Source organism: Nycticebus coucang, chromosome 4 (assembly GCF_027406575.1).
Source record: "Nycticebus coucang isolate mNycCou1 chromosome 4, mNycCou1.pri, whole genome shotgun sequence".
NCBI lineage: Eukaryota > Metazoa > Chordata > Mammalia > Primates > Lorisidae > Nycticebus > Nycticebus coucang.
The window spans coordinates 92,622,417-92,640,768 of record NC_069783.1 but is presented as its reverse complement, the minus strand read 5'-3'; the positions used below and the strand labels follow the sequence as shown (position 1 = coordinate 92,640,768).

The window sequence follows — 18,352 nt, the reverse complement described above, 5'->3', positions numbered from 1 at the left end:
TGAAAGAATGTCTTTTGCAGCAACTTGAATGGAACTAGAGAACATTATTTTAGAATAGGTGAAGTATCTCAGGAATGCAGAAACAAATGCTGCATGTTCTCACTTGTAAGTGGGAGCTAAACAATGGGTATACACAGTCATAACATGGTATACTGGACATTGGGAACTAAGAAGGGGGCAATAGACGGAGGAGGGTGAGGGATGAAAACTATCTGGTACCATGTATGGTATTCTGGTAACAGGTACATGAAAAACCCTTCAGCATTATACAATTCATTCATGTAATAAAAAATACTTGCATCCCCTAAATCTACAGAAATAAATCATAAGAAGATAGTATCTTCAAAATGCTCAACCGGGACCTTTATAAAAATACAAAATAACTTAAGACTTAGAATTTTTTTTTCATGTATGTTAAAACTTCTAAATAATTACCAAAGGAATGTAAGTACCATCTACTACTTCTGAACAAGCACAGGTGGGGGAAAAAGAGGGAATATAGACAACTTTTTCAGTCTAACAAAAGACAAGAAAGAATACCATAAAGAAGCAAAGGAAAATAATTTTCAACAGAAAAGAGGTCAGAAATAAATCCAAATTTATCAATATTTAGAAGAAATGGAAATGTATTCGTCAGAAAAACACAGCAAGGGGAAAATTAATCAAGATAGATAAAAATCTCAAAAATATGTTAAACCAAATAGTTTCAGAAAGAAGTTTACAATATGATACCATCTGTATGTTTTAAACCTATGGAACGATGTTTGGAACTATTGTACCAAGAACATTAAAACGTGGAAACTCAGGAGAGAGGGGTCCTCAACTTTATCTGAAATGCTCTATTTAGTTTTAAAATGCCTGGAACATTAAAATATAGGTTTAAAACTATCACCAGTGGTTATTTCTAAAAATTGGGATTTCAGGACAAGTGAAGACGGTGGGTAGAACTTTTACTTTTTACTGTACTGTTTCATATTCTTTAAAAACTACTTATGTTAATTTTGTAATTAAACCATTAAGACTAAAATTTACATTAAGACTAAGATTTAAACAACCGAAGCGAATAGGAAGAGAAGAGGCTGAATAGTTCGACATTTCTACTTATCCATCCCACACATTCAGCATGGGGCTTCTAAACAATCCTGATCAAAGGGAAGTAGCCAGAACTGGGCTAAAAGGCGGCATGACTGGACTTTAAACACTGATTGAAGCGTGTAGAAGCGAGAAAAGCACCATCTTTCAAAACAGAACTATATGTCACATAAATTTTCAGAGGAAAAAAAAATCAATCTCAACCAAATGAAAGACATTTATGTTTTGTTTTGTTTTTTCTTTTCCTTTTCTTCCCTGGGGGAAAAAATACTCCTTTAGAAGCCTACAAATAGCTCAAGTTTGCCAGTGGTTCCATTGAAAGTCAATACCACAAAATATTTAGCAACATTGTAACATTTCACCACCATCAGCTTGGCTCCTGATTCCACATTAAGAGAAAGGCAGGTGCAGGTTTTACTTCCCTCCTTCCTGGATTTAGATCGCATGCCCTGCGTGGCCATCGTGTGCGTCAGTGTGGCCCAGGCTCGACTGGCTTCCGTGCGCTCACTCTTATCCCTTTCTGCATGCAGACTCAGGGAAAGACAGAGTCATACCCCGCACCCTGAGTCTGTCCTCTTAGTTTTTGCGACCTGGTAGTTGCATACAGGTTATATGAGATGTTTTCTTTATGATGTCAAATTTGGTGTGATTATGAGGTCATGGGGGCACCCTCGTAAGGACTGTGAGGAGCAGAATCATGGCTGTCCCGCTTCTGTAAGGACGTGAGTAGGAGGATAGAGAGGCTGATGAAGACTGTGCCCTCTGTTTGAGAAGAACTCAAACCACCTGGTCACAGCACCCTGACAGGGGTTCACTTATTACTTTTATAACGCAAATCAAGCATAGCAGACTAAGGAGACACTCTTCTGGACAATATTTGATAACAAAAAGGAGTCTGGACATATTACCTACTTTAATTCCTTCAAGGTTAACCTAGAAGTTTGGTAAACTGACATTAATAATCACACTCTGGGCCAAGATTTTCACTAGGAGAGAAATAGGGAAGGAAAGAATAGGGAGAAAGAAAGGGGTGCGGGAAGAGAGTGGGGGAGAGAGAGAAACAGAGAGCGAACCACTGACCATAAAGTCCACATAAATTGCTGGAATTCATGGACAGGCCAATGTGGGCTGATTCAGTTAGAATTTTTCTCACTGTTAGACGAAATATCCCTCCAGAAGAGCTTATCAGTAACAATAACAGAATGTCTAATTGCTCTCTCCAGGCACTGGGCAGTCTCTACGTGTTTCTCATTCAGCTCCTCTGTGGACAAATATACTTAAGGGCAACTTTTCCTCTATAGCTCCCTTTCCACCAGCCTCTGGAGTTCCTTATTCCCTTTGAAAATACTAGTTTCTGAGCAAGGGGAGGAAGAAAAACAAAGATAAACACAAACAAAATGAAAACACTAGTTTCTAGCACAATGCATGTACAAAGTAACCATTTATTGAGTACATGAAAGATTAAAACTCTATGTACATTAAAATAATGGCTGAGATTCAAAAAATATAATTAAGCTTAGATTCCACCAGATTTGAATTCTTGGTAATTGATGCACGAGGTGAAGTATAACTTTGCTGTTTTTTAAGCGTCATTTGGTAAGAATATTAATGATGTGGAAAAGATTTTAAGAGGTATATTTAGTTTATACAGAAAACTTCATAAATGGTAAAAGAATTGAAAATGAAAACAAAATACCTTTCACATAGCAACTGGCGGGAGGTTCGGGGGGATGGGTTGTTTTTACTATTACTACTCCAAGGGATAGTAAAATGAGCACTTTTAAAATTCCAAATAAGCTTCTCCATGATGGGAGGAATACATTGACTGCAGTAATTCATATTACTAAATATTAGTGCCACCATTAAAATTCATCCAAAAGCAGGAAAGAAAAAATGTTCACAGTGTATGCTAAGTGACGAAAGTAGAATATAGAACTGTACACACAGCTATTAATTGTTCCAGTGAACAGGTGTACTACGACCTGACAGCATTCCAGCTGTGCTTGAAAGTAGTGTGAAACTGCTGATTCTATCTTTATTGTTCAGCCCAGACTGAATTCACCAACTTCACTGTTTTTCAACTAAATCAGTTCTTCTAATAAATATCCCAGAAATTGGCCAAGGAGAGGTTCTGATTGGGCACAGGTAAAGGAAATTCTGTGCAAACCGCACGTGGATGCATCTTTGAATAAAGATGTAGCCGCTGTGCAGATGCTGAAGCTGTGCAGTGGCTGAGTGCTGAAGCTTACACATCTGCTTTTCAAACTGCAACATCTGCTGGCTCCCCAGAACAAAAGGGAGGCAGAGCCAAATTAATTGGCCAAGTGGCTTGTCGAAAAGCTCATTCATAAATTTACGAAAATAGTTACTATAGTGTAGATTACCTCTCACATTTCTCAGTCTACACATCTATACAATAAAATATTGTTGATTTAAGTTTCAATTTAAATGTTCATTACCATTTTAATTGGTATAGAAGATGAGAACATGCTGGCATGGAATGATGTTCATGGTTGAGTAAAAATGCAGGTACAAGACAATGTGCTCAGTTTGAGTTTATTTTGGTAATAAAATGAGTAAAGGCTATATAAACAATATATAAAGGCCATATACATAACATGTAGTAAAGGGTTTAGCCAAATAACCATCAAATGACTCATCTGTGGTAGGTTATAACTTTGCTTCTTTCTTTTTCACTAATCTAGATCTTTTAATTTTTTTTATACAACAAATATACATATGTAGCTTTTGTGATAATGGTCATTTTAAATTGAAAAAAGTTTTTGTATTAATATACAGTTTTGTTATGTTCAATGCTACTATATTTGAAAGCAGTAAAATGTCACGATTTTGACACTGTCCCCTTTTGGAACCTAATGTTCCTTGTTAGCTAAGTGAAGAAATGAACAGCCACATCTCATGTTGCTCTAAGTTTTAGATGAGATACTTTGATGATATCAAATGCTTCGTTCAGAACCTAGTACATGATAAGAATTCATTGCATACAAGATTAAGGACCTTGCCATGGCCCTTCAGGAGTAAATAACACAGCGGGGGTACAAATCCAGGATGTCTGACCACAAAGCTATGTGCAGAACCCAGAGAAGGACAAAGCAGGATGCCTTGATGGGATGCAAAGACATTATGATAATGATGGTGATGACAGATGATGAGGTAGAATCTCCAATGATGCAGACTAATCTTCCCAAATTGTTCCATTTTTTTTTTTCAAAGCAATTGGCAATAAAGAGCTTTAAATTCCAGCTCCAAGAAAAGGGAACACTTCTACACTGCTGGTGGGAATGCAAATTAATACATTCCTTTTGGAAAGATGTTTGGAGAACACTTAGAGATCTAAAAATAGATCTGCCATTCAATCCTATAATTCCTCTACTAGGTATATACCCAGAAGACCAAAAATCACATTATAACAAAGATATTTGCACCAGAATGTTCATTGCAGCCCAATTCACAATTGCTAAGTCATGGAAAAAGCCCAAGTGCCCATTGATCCACGAACATATTAATAAACTGTGGTGTATGTACATCATGAATACTACGCAGCCTTAAAGAAAGATGGAGACTTTACCTCTTTCATGTTTACATGGATGGAGCTGGAACATATTCTTCTTAGTAAAGTATCTCAAGAATGGAAGAAAAAGTATCCAATGTACTCAGCCCTACTATGAAACTAATTTAATGGCTTTCATATGAAAGCTATAACCCAGTTACAACCTAAGAGTATGGGGAATGGGGGGCGGGGGGAGGGTGGAAGATGGGCGGAGGGACGGTGATTGGTGGGATTACACCTGCAGTGCATCTTACAAGGGTACATGTGAAACTTAGTAAATGTAGAATATAATTGTTTTAACACAATAACTAAGAAAATGCCAGGAAGGCTATGTTAACCAGTGTGATGAAAATGTGTCAAACTGTTTATAAAACCAGTGTACGGTGCCCCATGATTGCATTAATGTACACAGCTATGATTTAATATTAATAAAAAATATTCCAGGTCCATCAAATAGCTAATGCAGTTTTATTCTGTATGTGACTTGGTGATGAATTAATCTTTTTGAAAGAGCTAAGATAAAATTATCTGGTCCATTTCGCATCTTGTAATGAAGAGTTGCTAGGGCAACCTCCTTGCTCAATACTTCATTTCCAAGGTGACAGATTTGATGCTGGTCCAGGAAACACTGAGACCCAAAACAGCATTATGTTCCAGAAGATGAAAGAGTCCATACGTAAGTCATGAATAAAACAAAGAGCTAGGGACAAAGCCAAACACTGCTTCACAGACAGATGTGGCCACAAAGAGAACACGGGAGGAAGAGTCAATTAAAAATTCTCAGTGAAGTGAGGTAAGAATCAAACACGTTTCCTTTGTAGCTCTATTAGATCCAAATCTCAAAAAGCTATTCATCCCATCAAGTGGGAGGTAGTCTAGATTATTGGTTTTTTATTCTTTCCATCTATAGCTGAAGGTCTCTTCCAGTCAAAAAAATATTAGAAAATAAAAGATACAAATGTGCTTTGAAGGTGTAATCGGAATTTATTGCAACATATTTCTGTCATCACAATTCTTGCTCTTACTATTAATAAAAGAGGGCAGTGCCCACTTACCCTCCTTTATTCTCACAATGAGAATTTACAGTGCCACAAAAGGCACCAAGTATAATCCAAGTGCCCAGGAAATGCAATTGAGAATGGTTCATCCCCTGCCCTTGGCTTTGCTTTCTAGAGGCAGGAGACTAGAATATTCTCCTGAAGAACAGGACCCTCACTCCTTGCCCTCTCATTGTTTTTCCTTTTTGTTAATCTGGGCTGGACTCTGGAGAATCACTCTTGACATTTTTTCTCTCTCTGATCCCCATGTCATCTGGTCCTGTTGACTTGACTTTATAAATAGACGTGGGGGCTGTCCCCAGCGTGGTGACTGGGCCCAGATACCTTCCTCTTGACTGGACCCGTCTTCCCAGCCTCGCACCTCTCCCTCCAACTATTCTCTGCATAACGACCAAAGTGCCAAATTAATTTTCTCTCTCTTCTGCTAAAATCCCTTTCATTTCCCTCAGGATGCAGTTCAAAATCCTTAAGTCAATTGAGGATCTTCCTGCACCAGCTTTATGGTCTTCTCCAGTCACACTAAATAAACTTCCTCTGGAATGACAAACTGCCTCCGCCCCTTGGGCCTCCCCACACCTCTCCCACTTCCAGGGACCCTCTTCCCCATCTCTTTGCCTTTATAACCTCCCACCCCTTCTCTGAGAACTGAAACTTGGGTGGGGGCCTCTGCGGCATCGTCACACAGCACTTCCCACTCCTCCTGTTTAATTAGAAAGCCTCTTATTTGTATTGTTATTTTTTTCATGAGATTGTCTAAGTTGTGCTGGGTAGGAATATTGGCTGTCAAGAGTGAGTCTTCAGAGGCCAGTCTGGATTTACAAGCAGGAAAAACGATGAGAGGACAAGTAGTGAGGGTCCTGTTCTTCGGGAGAATATTCTCGTCTCCTACCTGTAGTTAGCACTGTTGTCTACAGTCCAGTACAGCCACACAGTGGGCATGTATTTTTTGAATATTTTTATGATGAAAGCCAACATCTATGAAGGATCTGCCAAGTGCTGTCCATTATATGCTTTTTTTTTTTTTTTTTAAGAGACAGAGTCTCACTTGGTCACCCTGGGTAGAGTGCTGTGATGTCACAGCTCACAGCAACCTCCAACTCCTGGGTTTAGGCGATGCTCTTGCCTCAGCTTCCCGAGTAGTTGGGACTACAGGCACCCGCCACAACACCTGGCTATTTTGTTGTTGTTGCTGCAGTTTGGCCAGGGCCGGGTTCGAACCTGCCACCCTCGGGATGTGGAGCTGGCACCCTACTCACTGAGCTACAGGCACCTCCCTGTATTCTTTTTTTAATCCTATGACAACCTCAGAGTAGGAATAGCATTTTTGCCAGAGTACAGGTACGGAGAGCAAATTTCTGAACGCGGGACTGAAATGCTGAGTTTACTTCATCAGCATAGGAAAGGACAAGTTGAATCAGGATTTCACAAGTGCATATCAGGGTTTTCAAAACATTTCTACACTCATGGGACTAATGATTACCAAGTATTATATAGAGTTCCTCTTAGGAAAAGGCCATTTGTGTACACTGTGGGGATACAAACTAGTGGAAATGTAAAATGCATTTGGAGGATGATTTGAATTTATCTATCAAAATTTAAACTGTACATATTCTTTGGTTACAGCAATCCCACTTGAAGTAATCTACCCCAAAGACAGAGTTGTATATGTGCCCCAAAATTCTATGTACAGTGAAATGTTACAGGATTATTATTTTTTTTAAGACAGAGCCTCAAGCTGTCACCCTAGGTAGAGTGCCATGGCATCACAGCTCACAGCAACCTCAAACTCCTGGGCTCAAGCGATTCTCCTGCCTCTGCCTCCCAAGTAGCTGGGACTACAGTCGCCCACCACAGCGGTCGGCTATTTTTTGGTTGCAGGAATCATTGTTGTTTGGCAGGCCCAGGCTGAATTCGAACCCGCCAGCTCAGGTGTATGTGGCTGGCACCTTAGCTGCTTGAGCCACAGGCGCCGAGCCTACAGGATTATTTTTAATAGGGTTAGGAAGAATACAGTGTAAATATCCACCAATAATGGGGAAGAACCTTGTAGCTAATGAGGATAAGATAGACCAACATCTACTCATGTGGAAAGTCCCCAAGATATAATGTTGGTTGTTTTCCTTTTATCTTTTTTTTTTTTTTTTTTTTTGAGACAGAGTCTTTTTAAAGAGTCACCTAGCCTGGAGTGCAATGACATAGTCATAGCTTATTGTAGCCTCAAACTCCTGGGTTCAAGCGATACTCCCATCTAGGCCTCCTGAGAAAGTGGGACTACAAGAAAACACCACTATGCCTGGCTAATTTTTTTTTTTTTTTAAAGAAATGGGGTCTCATTATGTTGCTCAGTCTGGTCTCAAACTTCTGGGTTTGAGAAATCCTCCTGCCTTGGCCTTCCAAAGTGCTAGGATTATAAGAGTGTGCCACCACGCCTGGCCTTATGACATAATTTTTAAAAGATAAAATAGAAAATCCATATGGTATTGCTTTATTTACATTTATAAAATCACTACGTATATATGTATAAATACAGAAGGTGCCAAAAATGTACGCACATTTAAAGAAAGGAAAAAACTATATTAAATTTGTAATACTCAAGTCACATTTGACTTCTGCAATTACAAGAGATACAAGCTACAATATAACAAACGTTATTGGTAGATATTGAATATTACAATTTTAATACAGTTGTTTCCTTTCTTAAAATGTGCATACATTTTTTGGCACCCTCAGTATATGTTATGTATACACCTATATACATATGCACATGTAGAAAAAGGATTGGAAGGAAATTTACCAAACTATTCAAAATGTTTCCTCCATGGATGGGAATGATTGTGAGGAAAGATTCCACATTTTCGGGTGGCTCTTGTAGCTCAGTGGGTAGGGCGCCGGCCCCATATACTGAGGGTGGTGGGTTCAAACCTGGCCCAGGCCAAACTGCAACAACAACAACAAAAATAGCTGGGCATTGTGGCGGGCGCCTGCAGTCCCAGCTACTCGTGAGGCTGAGGCAAGAGAATTGCCTAAGCCCAGGAGTTGGAAGTTGCTGTGAGCTGTGTGACTCCACGGCACTCTACTGAGGGCGATACAGTGAGACTCTGTCTCTACAAAAAAAATAAAAATAAAAATAAATTTAAAAAAGATTCTACATTTTCCTCTAAAGACTTCAGAATGGTTTAAACCTCATCTGCTGAGAATATATTCATTACTTAATAAAAATAAAACAATCAATTAAAAATTAAGTTCTCTTTATGTTTATATCATTTTATCATTTGCTTTAAGGTCTTTTTATTAACCTTTTTCTGTACATAATTAATATATGTTCAGAGTTAAAAGCACTATAATAAAAACCAAAAATTATATAAATAAAGAACAAAAACATTATAAAAATAAAGAACAAGCTTCTCTAACAATCTCACCACCCAGTTAAACTGTTAACATTTTGGTAAAAAGAAAAAAGGAAGGAAGGAGGGAGAAAGTGCTGTGTCTATATAATACATACATGTAACCAAATTGCTAACATACTATATATGGACTTTTATACTCTGGTTTCTTCATTTAGCGTGATACCGAGGGCTTTTCCTCATGTCATTACTAGTTCTTCAGAAATGTGATATCTAATAAATGTATGAAATTCCATTATATGAATGTACTATTAGATATTTAGGCTGTTTGCAGTTCTTCATTATTAGATGCAAGGGAGAAGTAATTATTCTCGGCATATATTTGTCAGTATATCTGATTATTCCCTTATATAGATTCCTGATAATATATAGATTTATTGGGGTAAACGTAAGCTCTAACATATTTCACTAAGGTCACACCAATTTATTCTCTCACTAGCAGGATGTAAAAGCACCCATTTTATCCTATCATTGTTTACTAATTTTCAACCTTACCAATTTGATGGCAGAGGAGGTGTCTAATTGATTTTCAATTTGTATTTTTTCAGAATGCTTATATTTGGTTACCAATAAAGTTAAATCTTTTTATATGTGGCTTTGACTGTTTTTCTTTTTTTTCCTTTTTTTTTTTCACTTTGTCACCCTTGGTAGAGCGCAGTGCCATAATAGATCACAGCAACCTCAAACTTGCAATTCTCTTGCCTCAGCCTCCCAAGTAGCTGGGACTACAGGCACTTGCTACAATGCCCAGTTATTTTTAGAGACAAGGTCTTGCTCTGGCTCAAGCTGGTCTCAAACTCGTGAGCTCAGGCACCCACCTCAGCCTCCCAGAGTACTAGCATTACAGGTGGGAGCACCATGCCCAGCCTGTTTTTTTTTTTTTTTTTTTTTCACCTAGATGTTCCACTGAGGTATCTATCATACTTTCTTATTCCCCTATCCATTACAGTATGAAAGTGTGTTTGTACACTGAACACTGATTTATACTGATACACCCCCTATTACTCTTACGACCCTTTTTGTCTGTCATATATGTTACAGATCTTTTTCTGAGATCTGTGTTCATTTTACCTATGTTTTTATGCAAAATAACATTTTTATGTATCCACTCTATAAATATGGTTTCTTCCCTGGATTTTAGATTTATGCTTCCCTACTATACTTTTTTTTAGAAATTTACTTTTCAATGCATTTCAAGTTGCTGGGAGGTTTAGAAAGAAGCATGACAATTCCAAGAAAATTCTATCTCCAGGGAGAGTTCACTAAATATATTTTGTTCCAAATGAAATTCAAGAATATTAAAATAATAAATGTGCACAATATGAATAAGCTGTCACCGTACTTCCTACAAAAAATAAATCAGTGTTCACTTTCTCTCTGTTGCTTCTGGAGAAAGTCAGGTTCAAGTGATAAGTTGATATCTGACTTATCAGGTTAGAGTTCACTGGAGGTCTAAATTGAATCTGCCAATCATGAGGGTCAAAACAGGTCTGCTTATCTTGAGGGAAAGTAGCCAGGAACCAGCCTAAAGGATAATAAACATACAGCCTTCAGAGTAAGAGTCCCTGGTTTGTTATGACAGGAAGGATGTCAGCCTCCGTGGGTTATAATTCTTAAAATATGATTAATAGAAAAAAGTTTCATCAATTTATCTGCTTCTTCCATATACATCAAATCTCGGCTATTTCAAGGCCAGTTAGATAAGGTTTTTTCTTTCTTTCTTTTTTTTTTTTAAAGCTAGCCTTCCTTTGATTTTTTTCAACTTCTTCTTAAGGGAAATTTCAAATACAGTAGAACCTCTATAAGTTGACCACCCAAAGGACTGTAACAAATTGGTCAACATACAGAGATCATCAACAGAAGGAACTAGGCCTGTTATACTGAATTGTACATGTGGTGCACGTCCACTCTATGAAAATTAGGTCAACTTAAGGAGGTGGTCAAGGCAGGGAAGTGGTCAACTATGGAGGTTCTACTGTATATAAAAAAGCAGAAAGAAGAGTAGAATGAGCCTCCCTTTTCAACATTCTATTTGTCCAAATTTAATAATTATCAACTCATGGCCAATCTGTTTCAGCTGCTTCTCACCTCCATCTACTCCTCCCATCATCCAATTTATGTTGAAGCAAACTGCAAACATTGCATTATTTCCTCTGCAAATATTTTAGCATGAGAAAGGAACTTTTAAGTATATTATTTCCACTTAGTGACTATAAAGCCTTGTATGTTGCTATTTAAAGTATTCGTTGCAGTCATATTTGCCAAGAAGCAGTGGGGTTCAATGTTTGTGCTCTCATCTCTTTGGTGTTCCTTATCCCAAAGCAGCCTGGTTGTTCCACTGGACTTGTGAGAAGGACCTCAGAGTGGCCAAATTCAGTGTAAGCTGTTCAGTACTTACTTGGCCTTACTCTACATTTAACTCCACCGTGCCTGGAAGCTCTTTTTCTCTTCTTGGGCCTGACTAGTGGCCTCTGATGGTTCTCTTACTAACACTGTCTCTTTTCTCTCTTTCTTTCTCTGTTTGTCTGTTCCTCTCTCTCTTCTCTCTCTCTCTCACTTTTCCCTTAGGAGGCTTTTATGTTGGGGAAGATGCTGCTCAATTTAGGAAGAAAAGGTAAGCAAAGGAAGGACATACTCTGTCACAGTTCTCCCTGTCTTTCATCGTGGATAATATTCACTTGTTACTCTGACCCAGAGAGTTTTTGAACACTTCTGCAACTCCGTATTTCCACCCATCAGCAAAAAGCCATAAACTGACAAGGCAACAAAGGCCAATTTTCTCTCATCTTAAAAAAAAAAAATTCTTAAGAGCTATCCTTTCTGTCTCTTTTTAACTGCCTTTACAAATATTTTTATCCCCATGGCTACAATACATTTCTGCTACACCCATATAAGAAATTTAAGTGGACTACTTTGTAGTTGGGCAGAAAATGAAAGATAATTCAAGCAGGGAGACATGGACAGTTCACCTCATCAAAGACTTTAGAAACAATGTGCTTCTCCAGAACGGGGATGTAGGTCGAGGTGTGGGGGACTGAAGCCACTGACAAGGCATCCATAATGGTCAGTTTCTTGGCAACCAAGCCATAGGTGTTGAGCCAGTTTTCTGAAGAGGTATCTGAAATACTAAGAACACAAGACTGTCGTGTTTTAAAACTTACAACTTGGTGGGTAACAGAAAAAACTGTTCTCATAAAATTCAAGCACTCATAAAATTCAAGCACTCACTCATCATAAACTTGGCTTCCATCTTGAGTAAGTTTTTCTGATGATTTGTCATTGAGACACTCATCTGTTAGCAAGATGCCTCCTTCTGTGGAAGGGGAAATAACAGTTACATATTTTCCTCATATATGGCATTCATATCAAAATGCAAAAGGATCACAGTTGTCTCAGCTCAGCTGTGCCTGAGGGCTAATAAATGGACCATATTTCAGAGAACTTATCCTAATCTGTCAGAATGGATTCTCAGGCAAAATTCCTTTGCAATTCCCACTAAAGGTCAAAGCTTAGGTAAATCCAGCACTACCATTGTTATGCTTATCTACATCATCCAACATCCACTGAGATCTCTACTGAAGAATCAGATATACTCATCTTCTCACTCTCCAGAAAACTCACCTTTACAATTTATTTATTTGTTTTTTAAGAGACAGGCCTCTACTATGTTGCCTAGGCTAGTCTCAAATTCCTGGCCTCAAGAGATCCTCCTACTTTAGACTCCCAAAGTGCTGGGGTTACAGGTGTGAGCCACCATACAACCTAAAATGTTCAATGAGAACACTATCAACTTATGATTATTCAATGTTGACCTATTAGACACCCCCAAATTATGCGGTAGAACCATGATCAACTATTGTGGTTCTTTAACTCTATGTAGAAAACCAAAAGTCTTGTTAGGTGGTGTTCAGTTGTAAGTTCAAATTTTCTAATTCATATTCTGGAGTTTAAATTTACATCTTTATATAAACCTGAATTTATAAACGATTAGGAATGTTACCTTTTTGAATGCGTAGTGTCAAGAAGGAGTATGTGAGATAGTGAAATAACTAAGAAATCATGTTCTAATCATCATTTGATAAGCCCCTTAGAGACTGTGCATATAGCAGACTGTGCATTTTCCTATAGAAATGTGATAGGATAATTGAAACTGGGAAAAGACATCATACAGATCAGCATTAATGAAAACAGAGTTTGATTACATGATGACTGAGTAATAACAGGTGTACTGTCACTTAGGTGCTTGCTACCTAAGGTACATTCATCACCTCAGGTGCCAGGGAACTGTGAACATGTGGAATTTAGCAACTATTTGAAATATAGGGAAACCTAGGGAAAAAGCTTCTGGGGGCAAGACATGATTGCAAGAGGAACTTTACCTAACAAATGCAATCAGTGTAACCTGGCTTATTGTACCCTCAATGAATCTCCAACAATAAAAAAAAATTAATATTTTAAAAAGAATATGTTTATCAATAATAATGAAAATGGAGTAGAAAAATCATATTTTCCTCATATTTAGCTCCCCAAAGGCTGACAATTTAGGCCAAAGAGGGGTTCATTGGATGGTATCCCATGAAGGAAGGGAATGAAATAAACCAACTATCAAGTATTAATGTTTCAAATTCAAACCGTGGAGTCACAGCAAGTATTACCACTAGCACCGTAGTTACTTACATGATTCACGTGTACATTAAACACTCAAGCACTATAAGTACAAGTCTAGCCCTAAGAAATTCCAGTTCCTAAAGCAGGTAGACTTGACTTATAAGGGATTCTTTTAAATAGGAAGTAATCTGGGCCCAGTTAAAATATGATTTGCTTTTCCCAAATGTATCTACACCCTTAGGAGTCCCTTGGGTGAAAGGAGACCGGCTGGGCTTCCTGGGACAGAGACCCTCTCTGACTTGCCTGTGTCACTTGAAGCAGTGTTCCAGCTGCCATCCTTCCTTTCACTGCATGTTAAGCTCTTGAGGATGGACATCTGGCTTCTGAGAAAGCTGGTTTTAGTTGACTCTGTTGGTATCATGGGAAAAGAAGTAAAAAGAACTCTAGATAGGAGATACTTCATTAGATACATTTTTTCCCAACCCTCAGAGCATAGTCCTGCCACAAACTGAAGGCTGCCATAGTAGCTTTCCCCCTTTATCTGAATTCAAACTGCATGTCTTTTGGAGAGAAATCTGCTTCCAAGCTCATTCAGGTCATTGGCAGAATTCAGTTCCTTGCAGTTGTAGGACTGAGATCCCTATTTCCTTTTTGGCTGTAGCCCATGGCCCTCTCTCAGCTCCTTAAGGCACCCACATTTCTTTTCATGTGACTCCCCCATCTTCAAGCCAGCAATGGTGTACTGAATTCCTCTCATGGTTCAAATCTCTTTTTCTCTTCTACTACCAACTGGATAAAGCTCCTACTTATAAGGGCTCATGTGATTACACTGGACCCACCTAGCCAACCTTGTCTTAAAGGTCAATATAACATGGTTATGAGAGTCTCAACATATTCAAAGGTTGCAGGATTTAGGCCAATACATCTTTGGCAAGCCATTCTAGAAATTCTACCTACCACAGTTGTTATCCAGACCTTTATCTACCTAATTTTCTACCTTCTGTTGGATCCCTTCTCCTAGCAAGTGATACTTATCAAATACTGATCTTTATGCTTTAGAGGACAATGAGGCTGTGTCAAATCAACTTGGTTACTTTTCATTTTAGACAATATAAACCACACTAATTGTAAATGTATTCTGTACTTCACAATTTAGCAGCACAAGTACCTAGGCTTTATGTCAGCATTCGTGAATGAGACATGTTCAAATATTCATTGAGAGGGAATTCACCCTCTCCTATAAGAAATAGGATAGTTGAAGATTAGCTAAGCATCTGCAAATTATTTGTCTTTTATTTATTTAAATAAAATCTGTCATTTATTTATTTATTTATTTATTTACTTATATTATCTGTCTTTTAAACAGAAAAGTGATACTAGTGGTCTCCATGCATGGAGGTGAGAGTGTGCTTTTGTGGCTCACAAAAGGGTGAGCCCTGTCTTGGTTGCCTCTGTAACCAGGAGTTGAGAAAGATCTCTTTCTTTGGGACTGTGTTTGTGAGAAAAAGAGATAAATGACCCATATAGGAGAGCTAAGCTCCTGCCATTGACCACACTGGCAGGCTACCTTGACCAAAATTTCTAGATGAAAATAACCAGATTCTCTGTGTGCCATATGAAACTGAAATTTAGCTTCCAAAGTCCCCAAACACAAAAACTATTCTATTCTCAAATGCTATAAATACTGAATGAAAACATGTTTGTTTGGCAATGGATCCAAGTATTTAACTCCACCCTAGCCTCTGCATTACTGGTCATTCATCACATTTCATCATTTTTTTTTACATCAAAAGTGAAAAGTTTTGGTGAAAACTGTGAAATAAATTGAGTATAAAGTGAAATAAAAGTCCAGCATGATTACTTTCAATACCAAGGACCCCAAATCTAAATGAAATGGTAGAAGTGACAATAGGCCATTAAAATGCTAGCAAGTAGCTACCTCATAAGACTCGGGTTCACTGGGGTAGGTAGGCAGGTCAGACTGAAGGGATGCCACCAAACAAGTGGCCAGTATGAGAAGCCTGTTTCTCACCATGGGTCCAAGACACTGCTCCTTGTTCAGAGATACCAGGAGCAAGTAGACAGATCATGTGAGAGAGAATAAGCTTCCGGAAGTCGCTATTCCAGGAAGTCTATTGGTCCCTGGGATTTAAAGGTTATCCTCCCCTATCCAGAGACCCAGAAACAGCAGTGGGAGAGGTCACCACAACGATCTCACACCTGCAAGACACCTAATATCCTGGCCTGAGGAGACCCTTTCCAGCACAAGTAGTACCAGTAATGACCAGTAGGAGTCCCAGGTAACCCACAAAAACAAGCACCAAAATAATTGCCACTGGAACCACAGCCCACAAAAACAGGTCAAGGCCCATATGCTAAATTTAAACAGGGTGACTGTGTCCTAAAAAAAGATTTAAAGAGGCTCCAGAGACCCTAAGATTATAAACAAAATGTCCAGACACTATCAAAAAGCACCCGTCACATAAAGAACCAAGAAAATTACATCTTTAATGAGAAAAAATGAAATGGTGCCAACACCAAAATGTATTAGAAGTTGAAGTTACCTGGCAAGGATTTTAAAGCTGACCATAAAAATGCTTCAACCATTAACTACAAATTCTCTCGAAACAACTGAACAAATGGAAAATAAAACTTATAAAACATAGGGGATATCACTAAAGATCTTGCAGCCATTAAAAAAGTAATAAAGAAATATAACATACACAGCTATGATTTAATTAAAAAAAGTAATAAAGAAATACAACAAGCAATTTTTGTCCTCATAAATTTAACAAATTAGGAAAGAATGGACATATTAATTCCTTATAAACTATAACCAACCAAAACTACAAACAACCAAAACTCAACCAAGATGAAATGGGTGATATGAACTGCCTTAACACCATTATAAAACCACTATAAAAATTGAATTATTAATAATTATGAAAAAATCTCCTGAAAAAGAAATCTCCAGTTCCAAATGGTTTCATGATAATTTTACCAAACATTCAAAGAAGAATTAGATTAATTTCTTCCAGGAATAGAGGACAATTTCCTAACTCCTTTGATGAGGACAGTATCAGTTTGGTACCAAAGCTGGACAAAGATGGTATTAAAAAAGAACAAAAAAGAAAACTACAGGCTTTTGAACTTTGATAAAAAAAATCCTCAACAAAATATAAGCAAACTGAATCTAGCAATGTAATAAAAGAAGTATATACTGAGACCAAGTGGGAAATATTCTAAAAATACACAAGGCTGCTTCAACATTTGAATATCATCAATGTAATCTAATCTAAATTATTAATAGATTGAAGAAGAAAAATCATTTACCATTCTTACAGAAAAAGCATTTGGTAAAAGTCCAGAACTCTTTCATGTGGTTCATTTGAGTTCATTTTTGTATAGGAGATGTAGGAGATTACGGAGATAAGAGATTATGGAGATTTAGGTCAGGGCTTTTTTGTCCTTTTTTTCTTTTTGCCTATAGATACTACTGTAGCACCATTTGTTGAAAGGCATTACAAGGTTCTCATTCTGTTGAACTAATTTTGCAACTTTGTCAAAATCAGTTTGGTGTATTTATGTGAGTTAAATCTCTGCTGTCTATGTCTCTGTCTATCCCATACCATCCTGTCTTGACTAATAGAGTATCATGGTAAGTCTTAATATTAGCTACAGATATTCCTTCAACTTTGTTCTTTTCTTCAAAATTATTTTAGCTATCCTTCAACCTGAAGTTTCTGTCTACATTTTAGAATGTGTTCATCTATGTTTATAAAAAATATGTGTCTGGGCTCAGCACCTCTAGCTCAGCAGTTAGGGCACCAGTCACATACACTGGAGCTGGCGGGTTCAAACCCAGCCAGGGCCTGCCAAACAACGACAACTACAACCAAAACAAAAGAAAAAAAAAAAAAAACCTGGGCATTGTGGCAGGCGCCTATAATCCTAGCTACTTGGGAGCTGAGGCAAGAGAATTGCTTAAGCCCAAGAGTTAGAGGTTGCTGTGAGCTGTGACATCACTGCACTCTACTGAGGGCGACATAGTGACACTCTGCCTCAAAAAAAAAAAATGTTTCTGGGATTTTATTATGAATTAAATTAAACATGTAGATCAATTGGGTGAGAACATGGTATGTTTCTCCATTTATTTATATCCTCTTTAATGTCTTAGGGCAGAATTTTGTAATTTTCAACACACAGATCTTGTAAATGTTAAGTATATATATTTATTTTATTTGCAATAATTATAAGTCGTTTTTAATATAGTTTCTGTAGGTTGATTGTTAGTGTACTGAAATGCAATTAATTTTGTGTGTTGAGACTATAACTAACTGACAATGTTGCTGAACTCGTGTATTAATTCTAGGAATTTCTATTTTTGGTAGTTCTCTTGCTGTTTCTACATAGAGAATATGCTATCCGCAAATAGAGATAGATTACTTTTATCCTTCCCCACACTTCTGGCTTTATTTCTTCAAGATAGTGTGGTATTGGACAGAGGAATAGACAGAATAGAGATTTAACTCACATAAATACACCCAACTGGTATTTACAAAGATGCAAAATGAGTTCAATAGACTACATTGTTGCAGTGGCTAGAACTCCCAGTACTA

General features: G+C 37.7%; 1 protein-coding gene across 1 annotated transcript in view; it reads right to left on the bottom strand.

Annotated features, from left to right (window-relative positions):
• The window catches only part of VWA3B (von Willebrand factor A domain containing 3B), a 250,813-nt gene that overhangs the window by 54,675 nt on the left and 177,786 nt on the right, over positions 1 to 18,352 (bottom strand). The window contains exons 17-20 of the mRNA XM_053588419.1: positions 14,023 to 14,141; positions 12,719 to 12,725; positions 12,354 to 12,432; positions 12,095 to 12,251 (exon numbers count right to left, since the gene is read on the bottom strand). Of these exons, the coding sequence (XP_053444394.1) occupies positions 12,095 to 12,251; positions 12,354 to 12,432; positions 12,719 to 12,725; positions 14,023 to 14,141 (362 nt within the window). The remainder of the gene's footprint in view (positions 1 to 12,094; positions 12,252 to 12,353; positions 12,433 to 12,718; positions 12,726 to 14,022; positions 14,142 to 18,352) is intronic.